A 12,702-nucleotide genomic window follows, 5' to 3' on the forward strand; every position below is an offset into this window, starting at 1 on the left:
CTTATTAGCTTAAACTAAAAAAATTTAAATCTTTATCACTTTAAAAGTGAACTGGCATTCAGAGTTAATGGTTCCTTGGACAGAGACACTTAAAAGACTTTATCTCCAGATATAATTTATACGAAATAGATATTTTTGTACTACTTATATATTTCTAAAGGAAGATCCAACCACACATTCTCATGCATTGAGTTTCTTTCTCTATGAGGCAAAATTTTCTTTTTAAGAGTTCATTCAACATTTTATTTAGTTTTATTAGAGGTAAATATTAATTTACAGGCTTTTTCCCTGTTAGTATTTTAAACTCAGTATACTGATTTCAAATAGGCCACAGAACTTAATTTCAGATATAAGTATCATTACACTGATAATCATTATCAGTTTTGTAGAAATTCAGCCCAATCCAGAATGCTAATAACATAAATTCCACACACAAACATTTTAATGGAAAATTTCAAAAAATTAATAGATAAAAAGAACATTAAGTTATTCTATTGCCAAATCTCTGAAATTTTTTCACTTCAAAAATTAACTAGAATTTTAAACAGGTAATATATTCTTTTATTCCCTTTCAAAAAAATGTATTTGCTTTAAAAACACATACCTTTTTCCTTGTTTGGTTTGTTCAAGTAAGTCCACCTTTAATTTTATACATTCCTCTTTGGACTCCTGCAAACTCTGTTCCTTTTCAATTACCATTTTCTGGCTCTGTTCCAGCTTATTTTCTGCCTCTCTATAAAATAAAGGATACTTTGTTTTAAGACTACTAAAGAGATTATCCCAGGTATGCAAGAATAATTTAATATTAGGAATTATATCTGTTTAAATCAATGAGTTAAGCAAAACAATATACAAAAAGAGACAGAGAAAAAGGTATATTCATCCCTTGTTAATTAAGAGTTTTTTTAAAAATAAAAGAATACTTTCACCAGATGATAAATATATCTGAAGTAATAACTCACATCATATTTTATAGTCAGATACCAGAAGCATTCCTGTATAGTTCAGAAACTAAATAAGGATGACTGTTATCATCCCACATCCAACAACTTTACTAACAGTTCTACCCACTGCAAAAAGCAAATATGAAAAGGTATTAAGAAGTATAAATGCTGAAAAGGAAAGACAAAATTTTTTTCTTTTTCCTACTCTTTGAGTCAGAAACAAAATTTTCTTTATTTGCTGATAATACCATTAGCTACCAATTACAAAATAATTATATTATACAAGTCAGTAACCTTCCCATACACTAGCAATGAACAAACTAGGAACAATTCATAATTACTAAAAATATAAAATACCTACAAATAAATTTAAAATAATATATGTATTACAAAGAAAATTACAAAACTCTGATGGACATAAAAGACAACTTTAGTATGCAGCAAATCATTTGCAGAACTTGTGAAACACCTCCCAACTTGGTTCAGTATGCCAGAGATAAGGTCTGAGAATTTGCATTTCTAACAAGTTCCCAGGTGATGCTACTATTGCTGGTCGTTTAACTATATTCTCAGAATCACTCAGAGTAATATGTTATTTAATATGCATATATTTCCCATTTTATTCAAAGCAGAAGAGAATAAATTATAAAGTGCCCGATGGCAAGGCATGACAGTTCATGCCTATAATCCCAACACTTTGAGAGGCCGAAGCAGGAGGACTGCTTGAGGCCAGGAGTTTGAGACCAGCCTGACCAACATAGTGAGACCCCGTCTCTACAAAATAAAAAATAAAAAGCTCAGCTGGGCACACTGGTGTGTGCCTGTAGTCCCACTACTTGGGAGGCTGAGGCAGAAGGATCATTTGAGCCCAGGAGGCTGCGGCTGCAGTGAGCCATATTGCACCACTGCACTCCAGCCTAGGTGACAGAGTGAGACCCTGTCTGTAAAAATAATAAAAGTGTCTGACTCCTTTACATTTTATTTCTTGAACTCCCTTTGAAATACTGAGTATATACTGCTATGTAGGTGAAGAAATGAACTAATTCATATTTGACAAAAGCATGTAAATAGGCATCTCACCTTAGTCTTTTTTAACCCCTATATACTGCATGCAACCTACAGCCAAGAGGAGTTATGATTGACTAAAAATAGATTCAACGAGTTCTAAGACAACTGAACACCATTAGGGTATGTAAATATATTGGGTGTGGGGAACAAGATTTAACAAGATATAACAAAATGTAAAAGTAGCAAATAAAACTTCGAGAGCTATAAAAAGTATATTTACCTCAAAACTTTATCTTGAGCTGAAACCTCTGCTTCCAAATTTATAATCTGTTCTTCTAAGATTGGGACACTGGCTGCCTGCTGTTGAGCAAATTCAAGCATGGAAACCTAAAATATAAAAACAACTTTTATAGTACTTTCAGAAAATAAATTAACCTACTTGGCCCTTAGTTTTTTTCCTGTCAGATAAGGGGGTTCAACCAAATCATTGCTCAGATATAAAGCTTCCCATCTATTCCTTTGATCAACATTTACATGGGCATATCATCATAAGCCAGCCGTGGCAATGTAAGCTCCTGGCATTACCTTCAACTTATAACTGAAGAGTTATTTAGGGGAGAAAACAGAATCTCTACTGATAAGCATCTAGCAAGATTAATTTTACATAAATTAGAAAATTAAATATAAAACATCAAACTATAAACAATTATGAAAGAAAATATTTATTGAATTTTTATGATTTAAAGACCTAATTATAGAATACATGCTTACTAGAAAGAATCTAAATACAGAAAAGCATAATGACCCTACAATCTGTATTATAAAGAGAGTACAACTACTATAGCAGGATGGGAACCCACAATCTAAATGGTATGGAAGAAAGTATCAATAAGATAACTATCATTGAAAAAGAAGTTTAGAACATGAAGGCACAAGGTACTGTAGAGGACAGAAGTGAGGACCCAATGAAAAAGCAGGGATACAGTTCAAAGTATCTGCAAATAACAGTTATCTTTTTTCCCACTCCCAGAACACCAACAGCAAGGTGTTGGCATACTAGGAAAGAGGCAGAAAGTTTATTATCAGAAGAAACTGAACAGAAGAAGCTTGAGACTGTGGGACACTAAGAATAACGAGCAGGAATGAAGTACGGCTGTAACAAGGGAATTAATATAAAACGGATAGCTCCACCTTACTACTCTATTTCGTTTTTGGTTATCCCACAGGTGAGAAACTAAAGGATTCTTTGCTAGAGAAACTCAACAGCTCAAAAAAAAAAAAAAAAAAATCTCTTTCCATGCTGATAGCACTCCCACAAACATGGTGAACATTCCTAAAACCTGCAGGACTTTCTGTAAGAAGTGTGGCAAGCACCAACCGCAGAAAGTGATACAGTACAAGAAGGGCAAGGATTCTCTGTATGCCCAGGGAAAGCAGTGATATGACAGGAAGCAGAGTGGTTATGGTGGGCAGACTAAGTAGATTTTCCAGAAAAAGGCTGAAACTACAAAGAAGATTGTGCTAAGGCTTGAGTGCATTGAGCCCAGCTGCAGATCTAAGAGAAAGCTGACTACTAAAAGATGCAAGCATTCTGAACTGGGAGGAGATAAGAGCAGAAAGAGCCAAGTGACCCAGTTTTAAGTGTTATCTTTTGTTTTATTACGAAGACAATAAAATCTTGAGTTTATGTTAAAAAAAAAAAAAAGGAAAAGAAAAACATCTCATACTGATACTGTTTGGGAGCTGGCAGGTGTTTCCCTACAAAAGAATCACCTCCCTAACCATCACCCAGAAATAAAGTCCACTGGACAACAAACCACCAATCTGCATTTAAATGCCTTTCTCTTAAATATGAATAGCTAAAATACTAACATCTGAAAAAAAGCTTCTGTTTTTTTTTTGAGACGGAGTCTCACTCTGTCACCAGGCTGGAGCACAGTGGCGCAATATCAGCTCACTGCAACCTCCGCCTCTGAGTTGAAGCAATTTTCCTGCCTCAGCCTCCCGAGTAGGTGGGACTATAGGTGCACACCACCATGCCCAGCTAATTTTTGTATTTTTTAGTAGAGACAGGGTTTCACCATGTTGGCCAGGATGGTCTCGATCTCTCAACCTTGTGATCCACCCGCCTCAGCTTCCCAAAGTGCTGAGATTCCAGGCATGAGCCACCACGCCCAGCCCAAAAGCTTCTAACATAAAGTCAGAGGCCTAAACAAAGGAAAAAGGAAAGGAAAGAAAACATGAAAAAAAATCATTAAATCTTCAGAGTGCTAAGAGAGAATACATTAGTATGTTATGAAATACAAAACAATCAGAACAAAAAAAACTTTAGAAACTGAAAAAAGTATGACAGCCAAAATAAAAGATTCAATAGAAGTGCAAAAAATAATGTTGAGAATACCTCCTAAATAAAAATCACATGGCCAGGCACTGTGGCTCAATCCTGTAATCCCAGCATTTTGGGAGATGGATAGATCGCTTGAGTCCAGGAGTTCAAAATCAGCCTGGGCAACATGGCAAAACTCCATCTCTACAAAAAGACAATACAAAAACTAGCCAGGCATGGTGGCATATGCCTGTAGTCCCACTTACCTGGGAGGTTACGGTGGGAGGATCACTTGAGCCCAGGAGGTCAAGGTGGCACTGAGCTGTGATTGCATCATTGCACTTTAGCCTGGGTGACAGAGCAAGACCTTGTTTCAAAACAAAACAAGGCTTATATTCAAAAGACAGGTAATAACAAATGTTTGCAAGAATGTGGAGAAAAGGGAATCTTCATATGCTGTTGGTGGGAACGGAAATTAGTACAACCATTATGGAGAACAGTTTGGAGGTTCCTCAAAAAACTAAAAATACAGCTACCATATCCAGAAATCCCACTGCTGGGCATATACCCAAAAGAAAGGAAATCAGTATATTGAAAAGGTATCTGCACTTCCATGTTTGTTGCAGCACTGTTCAAGAGCCAAGACTTAGAAGCAACCTAAGTGTTCATCACAAATGAATGGATAAAGAAAATGTAGTACTTACACAATGGAGTACTATTCATCCATAAAGAAGAATGAGAATCAGTCATTTGCAACAACATGGATGGAACTAAAGATCATTATGTTAAGTAAAATAAGTCAGGCACAGAAAGACAAATATCATATGTTCTTACTTATTTGTGGGATCTAAAAATCAAAACAATTGAACTCATGGACATAGAAAGTAGAAGGATGGTTACCAGAGGCCAGGAAGGGCAGTTGTCAGGGTGGGAAGAGGTGGGGATGGTTAATGGTACAAGAAATAGAAAGAATGAACAAGAACTACTATTTTATAGAACAACAGGGTGACTATAGTCAATAATAATAATTTAATTGTACATTTAAAAATAACTAAAAGACTATAACTGGATTGTTTATAACACAAAGGATAAATGTCTGAGGGGATGGATATCCCATTCTCCATGATGTGATTATTATGCTGCATAATTGTATCAAAAAATCTAATGTACTCCAAAAATATATATGCCTACTATGTACCCACAAAAATTAAAAATAAAAATTAAGAAAGAGAAAAATTTCCAGAACCAAAGGATACAAGTTTCCAGCCTAAAAGGGCTCTCAAATACCCAGTATGAGTAATAAAGGCCTATTGAAAGATACATTGTTGTACAGTTTTAAAACACCGGAATGGGAAGGTCCTAAAAACTACCATCTGCCATAAAGTAAAAAACAAACAAATGGGGAAAAAAGAGATTACATGCTAAGGGAAGTAATTCACAATGGCAACAGACTTTTCAAAGTGGCACTGGAAGATAGAAGGGAGTAATGTCCTAAAAATTCTAACGTTACATAATTATCAAACTGGAATTTAATCATGAGTGAAGAAGAAATTAAGACATTTTCAGACAGGCAAGGAAGTAACTGGAAGATATGCTCCAAATACAGAAAGAATAAACTAGGAAATAACAAAAAATAGAATTCAGGAAACAGTAGATTCAACCTAGAAGAACACCAAAGAGAAGTCCCAGGATGGCAGTCGGATAGCAGGTGTAGAGGGCAAAAAGCTCAGAAAGAGCAGGCTGCCAGGCTCCAGAAGAGTAAGTACAACCATTGCCAGAGGTAAGTTATGAATACATTGATTGATTTCTGCAAAAGAGTCTCAATAGTGGGCATATATGAAGCATCAAAAGCTCATACGTGGCCTGAAATAGGTGGCTTCCCTAAAAAATATTTCAACAACTTAGAAAATGCTGAGCTGAGAAGTACAATACTAGTATCTTACTTCCTCGCATAACCACTGGTGTGTTTATATCCTAAAAATAAAGGTTAAAAATGCTATTAGTTCAGTAATTATTAAATTATCTTTATGTCTCTTTTCTTACTTTAAATCACTAGCAATCATGACTTTAAAAAGAGAGATTATCTATAGTTGAAGAAAAAATTTAAAAATAAGCAGAAAAAACGAACAGACAAATCACAAAGAAATCTAAATGGCAAACAAATATACCGAAAAGATAAATTTTGTACGAAATCAAGAAAAACAGCATTTTTCCCTCAAAGTGAACAAGAAAAGATGAGGAACCAAATGTAAATGCTTGAAAAACATTATTTCCCTAAAATATGGTCATTCTGCCTCTGGAAATCTACCCTAGAAATAATCTCAAACACTAAAGAAGTATTATGCTCATTGTTGCATTTTGTTTTTCCTGTGCTGAAATAATCCCTAATAGCATTTTGTTTTGTTTGAAAAAACAGAAAAGAAAAATAAAGTCTTCCCATAACTGTTCTATTTAAAACTACATATAATGTATATATACAATGTTTATAAAAGTAAATAGTGAAAGCCTCACTCCAACCTTCCAATCTCTCTCGAAGTTATCAACAGTGTGAAGCATAGTTTCTACCTTAATATATCACATGTATATATATTTACATACAAACACACAAACAGACACACATACACTTCTTATAAAGAGGAAAACTAAGATTATTATACGTGTGTACTGCTCTGTAATGTTTTTCTGCCACTAAATATATTAGGTAACAGTTTTTGAGTGCTGACTACACATAGACACTGTTTTAAGTGACTACAAACATTATATCATTTAAACTTTATCATGCTCCATATAAGTCAAACAACTTTGCATCTTAGTACTAGTATATTTACCTCATTTTTTAAAAAAAGGTTTTGTTACAATCTATCTTATGGGTATACCATAATTTACTATGTCTCCATTATTGGGCATTTTGGTTTCTTCTAATTTTTTGTGTAATACCAACCATTTAGTAAAAAAATAGGAAACCACTGAAATACGGGAATTAACTAAGTTACGCTATAATCACATGAAATATAATGCTACCATAAAAAATGATCAATGGAAAAGCTATGTAAATGCATCAGAAAATGCATAGACTATATATACAGTAAAAAAACAGAAAACACCAAAACTATTTAAAACAGTCTGGATTCAACTATGTATTAAACTGGTAAAGCGGTTTCTAGGTGGAAACTCTGGGTGATCTTTCTTCCTCTTTTTGCTACTTTTAAATTTTTCAACAATGACAATGTGTTATTTTAAAAGGGAAGATAAGTAAGTTATACTTCCTTTGTATAAAAAATAAGACCACACAAATTGGTAATCTTAACACCTTAAGAAGCTGACTTATCTAAATGCGAAACTGTAAAGTTCCCTTCAATCATTTTCAGATATAATTCATACAATATTGATTTTATAACATGTTGACACTACAGTATTATAATGAAAATTACTTCACATAACACATTAAGGCAATGTAGCAATACAAGGACTCTTTTTCCAATTATTAATCTTAAAATAACAACTATTTTCTGCTGGCAAACTCGTCATTTCAAGATACATACTTTTGCTCTTGACTGTGTTAATTCAAAGTGGATAGATTCAAATTTTGTCATTAAGGAATGATTCTGTGTGACCAAACAAGCATTCTGTTGCCTAAGTTTATTTAGTTTCTCTCGAAGGCTTTTAATCTCCTGATCCACAGGGGTAGAAGATGAAAACATCTGAAAGAATGAAAAAGAACAAATATATTTTCAATTATTTCAATTAACGGTTACATGGAATTAATGGAAAATTATGAGCAATTATTAATAAAATGACCAAGCAGCTCAGAAAATGAGTTAAAATACTTAGTGAGTATTGACAAGGATATGTGGAACAATCAATACTCTCTCCTCCACTGCTGGTGAAAGTATATACAAGTATAACCTGGAAAACAGTGGTACACTTTGGGAAACTGGCTGGTATTATCCAGCAAAGTTGAGTATGCTAAGAACCAACAATATCATCCCTAGATATAAACCTGATAGAAACTTTTGTACTTTTGCATGTGCAGATATAAAACTATTCATAGCTACATTGTCCACAAGAGATAATAAATGGGAAGAACCCAAATGTCCACCAACAATAAAATGGATAATAGGTAAAATATTATTTTATCTGTATACATATTTTTATTATATTCTTTTTATACATATTTTACAATATTTAATTTTCATGAGGATTGTGATTTTCAAAACATTTCTTTTAATTAACTTTATTTTGAGTGATTTATTTATGCAATTCAAAATTCAAAACTATATAAAAGAAAAAGTATACACAGAAGTCTCTTCCCATCTTTAATAGGTGGGTAACCACTTCTATAAGTTTCTTGTTTAGTCTTCTAGTGATTCCATACACATACATAAGCAATACAAATTACCCACTTCCCTCCTCTCCTTATGCAAAAACTAGCACATTAGATATAACATTCTGCACCGTGCATTTTTTTTTAACTTGGAACAATATACACTGGCAATCTCTCCATAATAAATACATTGACAAACTCCTTTTCTCAACTGCATAGTTTCCATTGCATGAATAAACCATTATTCAACTAACCGCCTATTACTAGATACTTGAACTATTTCTAATCTTTTGATATGATCAACAATGCCTAATTTCATATCCTGCAGGTGTGTCTATAGTATCATTTTCCAGAAATGGGAGTTCCAAGTCAAGGTAAATGTATTTGTAATTTTGGTAAATATTGCCAAATGCATCTCAGTTGGGGTTATATCACTGTGCATTCCCACTAGGCAATGTACCCGTACCCAATATCACCTATAAAATAACATCTCAAACATCTGAATGTTTAATAATTCTATAGGTAAGAACTAGGTAAGGTATTTAGGTATAGTTTCATTTTGAATTTATCTTATTATGAGGAAATTGGACACCTTTTCATTAGTTTGGATATCATTTTTATTTCTTTTTCCCTTCATGTCTTTTGCCCATTGGGTTACTGACCTTTTTGTTCTCAGTTTCTAGGAGCTCTTTACACACTAGATTATCCTTTTGTGTTTGATAGTCATTACCATTATTGTTTTCCCAATTAAGGCACATATAAAGTAAGAATGATCAGCAATTTGAATGAGGATAGAGATCAAATTTCTTGGAATTACATACCACGTAAACATGGAATTTGAATTTGTTTCTAAAAAGTAGGTTCAGACAGCTTCATTAAGTAGCTTCCTTACAAAAAAGAAAGCTCTTAATGGTTGGCTTTCCGAAGTGGAAACGCAAATATGTATCCAAAAAGATTATGTGCAACCATATCTGTGTATATACAAGTAGGGAGTGCAGGGAACAAAGAATAGGAAGAGAATGTAAAAGGAGATAAAAGGGTTGAGTGAGGAAGAGGGATAAATGCAGGGAGACAAATATATGATAGAATAAGAAAAAGGAAGACAGTTTCAGACCAAGCAAAGATCTCTAACATCATGGACAAAATAGAAAGATAATGAAAGAATAGTGCCATACTATTCACAGTATTTGATCCAGGCTAAATGGTGGGTATACCTTAACCACTTAATAAATAATTGATTACCTATTATGTATAAGATGTAGTGTTAAAATCAAGGGGATTATAATTTACTTAAGAAGACATTTAACTGCAAAAAGGTAATAAATATATAAGTTAAAAAGTAGAGTAATACACCAAGATAACTACTTTCTTGTTAGAACATAAAAAGAACAATTATATTTAAATTCTTGAGTACCAGAGTAAAAGATTACAGAAACCATGAATAAGGTATTTAAAGAAAAACTGAAAAAAAAATTTTTTTAAGTAGGCAGGCCTAAAACCAACACTTCTGTTAACTAGATAGGTGTAAAAATAATAACCTTATCTCTTGCCTTTTTTTGAAAATCAGTGCTGCTACCAGATATTTTACAAACGTTTTCATAAGGTGAATAATTCAGAAGTCCAGGGTGGCTAGGCTGAACATCCAAAATTAGCTTTTCAGACCTTGAAGGATTAGGGGCATAATCAGAATTTTCACTTGGACTAACACTAGAGAAAAAAGAAAAAACATATTTCAGTTCTTGGATAGTTTATTCACTATAAATTGCTATACATTAAATAAGAAAATAGAAAACCTGAAATGCTGCTAAGTAGATTCACAGTTATGAACATAAGGCAATGTTCCACTAAATTTTAAATAAATCATAATTACTTTTAAACTAGCAAACTGTATTTCTAGAGCCTCTATGCCGATTACTTAAGATTCAAAAAAGCATTAAAAAATTAATAAAGCCCAAAAATATATTTTATACTGAGTTCTAATACACTGAAAGTGTTTTTAATATGCAAAGAGGCTTCTCTAATATTCCTATTTTTCCCTAAACTGAAAGTTATATTAAAAAGTGTAAGAAAATTATTTCTTATTCCAGAGACACTTTAGAAACAATACATAATAATGAAATTCACACATTTTATATTGATATATTTAAGGCACAGTGAATTCTGTATGTGATTTTACCTACTTACCTGGATAACTCTTCCCCTAAACTCTGCAAACTCCATTCTGTTATCTTCAGTTCATGTCTTAAGGAAGCAACATTTGCAAGCAAACTTTCCTCTTCATTGTCTTTATTACAGTAGTCTGATGAACTAGATTCCATTTCTTAAAAAAAAATGAATTTCTTGTACCTTGCCTGAAAGATTCTGTAGTTTCAGTCAAAATACTCACACGAATAGAATTTAACTCATTAGTTTTCTATTTCAAATGTTGTGAAATCTTTCATGGCGGTTTAAAACAAAACAAAAAATCAATAATAATGAATTTATCTGTAGTGTAAAGCCATAAAGGAGTTCAATACAATTTCAATGAATGAATTTTTCATTTTAGCCAGGGTCTAGTTATATAGTTCCCCTTTTCTAAGCATACCCGATCTTCCTAGCAATTGTTAAGTATTTTCATTCCATGTTAAGGAAACTAAGAATTAGACATTAAATAACTTGCTCAAAGTCCCACAAACTGTAAATGGTGAAATCAAGACTTGAATCCAAGTCACTAGGATGCAAAGACCATTAAATTATGTCTCATTGTAGCTTTATTACTTATTACATATCAATTTCAATATGAGGTGTTTGAACTTTCACAATCACACTACGAGTACTAGACATCTGATTAAATGGTATCATTACAGTCATTCATATTTTGTTAGAAGGGAATTTATTACCAGATAAAAGTTGTCTCGTCCTTCTACGCCCAATAGTTACAAAATTTAAAAAACACACATTTACAAGTCACAACCATAGGGATCAAAATAACATTTGGCAGGTCAACTTAAAGAAATAAACGAAGAAAAGCTTTTGCTTCTTCAGTGGATGAGTATCTCTAGGGTTGTGTAACTACTAAATTTCTTTGCATATAAAAAACCATAATGAAGCATCATATTTTATTATTGTAATTAATACAATAAAAAAACTAAAGCTTTATAATCTCCACTACTTCTGTAGAGCTTTCTGCGCAATCTTAAAATTACATTCCTCTTTCAGATCCCATTTACCTTTTTCACTGTAGCATTTCCTTCAACACCCTTCTTAGCATTCTGCTCCCATCCCAAGTTCCAAAAGGTTGGGAGTCCTGCCATTACGTTCAGGACTGCAATGTACTTACAGAGGCTCAATATTTTGAATGAATTAACAAATACTAAACTATCCTTCCTTCCCTCAATCAGTCAGAATAGTATGCTACATTTATTCCCCACTCAAAAATTATCAAACGTAGGGAGGAAGATTAAAAAGAAAACTCCCACCTTAAGGAAAGAAAGTGGCAGGAAATTAAATGAGATACTGTGTAATCTTAATAGACAAACTGGTTCTATCCTCTTTCCCTTTTTTGTTTCCACAAATTTCCTTCTGCTTAAGTGACAAGACTCTCGCAGACAAGTCAATAAATCAGGTCCCCATCTTGCTTTATCTATTCAACATCTCTAGCTCTCTGTAGGATGGTGAAGGAGAAAAGGGTTGAGAAAATTGGGCAAAATCTATAATGTCATTTGGTATTATATATTTCGTCTTAAATCAGGTTTTAGTTCAACATCTGTGTATTTTCATGTAAGAAATAACTGTCAGACCGGGAGCGGTGGCTCACGCCGGTAATCCCAACACTTTGGGAGGTTGAGGCAGGTGGATCACGAGGTCAGGAGTTAAAACCTGGTCAAGATGGTGGAACTCCGTCTCTACTAAAAATACAAAAAAATTAGGCATGGTGGCGGGCGCCTGTAATCTCAGCTCTGGGGAGGCTGAGGCAGAGAATTGCATGAACCCGGGAGGCGGAGGTAGCAGTGAGCCGAGATCACACCACTGCACTCCAGCCTGGGCGACAGAGTGAGACTCCGTCAAGAAAGGGGAGGGGAGGGGAGGGCAGGGCAGGGGAGCAGCATGTTCTCCAGGCC

The 12,702-nt window shown here is 33.7% G+C and overlaps 1 protein-coding gene across 1 annotated transcript in view; it reads right to left on the reverse strand.

Moving 5' to 3' along the window:
* Positions 1–10,920, reverse strand: part of CCDC18 (coiled-coil domain containing 18) — a gene marked incomplete at its 3' end in the record, with an annotated part of 96,587 nt that extends 85,667 nt beyond the window's left edge. Inside the window, exons 1-5 of the mRNA XM_011978395.1 lie at positions 10,787–10,920; positions 10,141–10,309; positions 7,821–7,979; positions 2,233–2,339; positions 605–733 (exon numbers count right to left, since the gene is read on the reverse strand). Of these exons, the coding sequence (XP_011833785.1) occupies positions 605–733; positions 2,233–2,339; positions 7,821–7,979; positions 10,141–10,309; positions 10,787–10,920 (698 nt within the window). The remainder of the gene's footprint in view (positions 1–604; positions 734–2,232; positions 2,340–7,820; positions 7,980–10,140; positions 10,310–10,786) is intronic.
* Positions 10,921–12,702: the final 1,782 nt, after the last annotated feature.

This window comes from Mandrillus leucophaeus, unplaced genomic scaffold (genome assembly GCF_000951045.1).
Source record: "Mandrillus leucophaeus isolate KB7577 unplaced genomic scaffold, Mleu.le_1.0 Scaffold1935, whole genome shotgun sequence".
NCBI classification, from domain to species: domain Eukaryota; kingdom Metazoa; phylum Chordata; class Mammalia; order Primates; family Cercopithecidae; genus Mandrillus; species Mandrillus leucophaeus.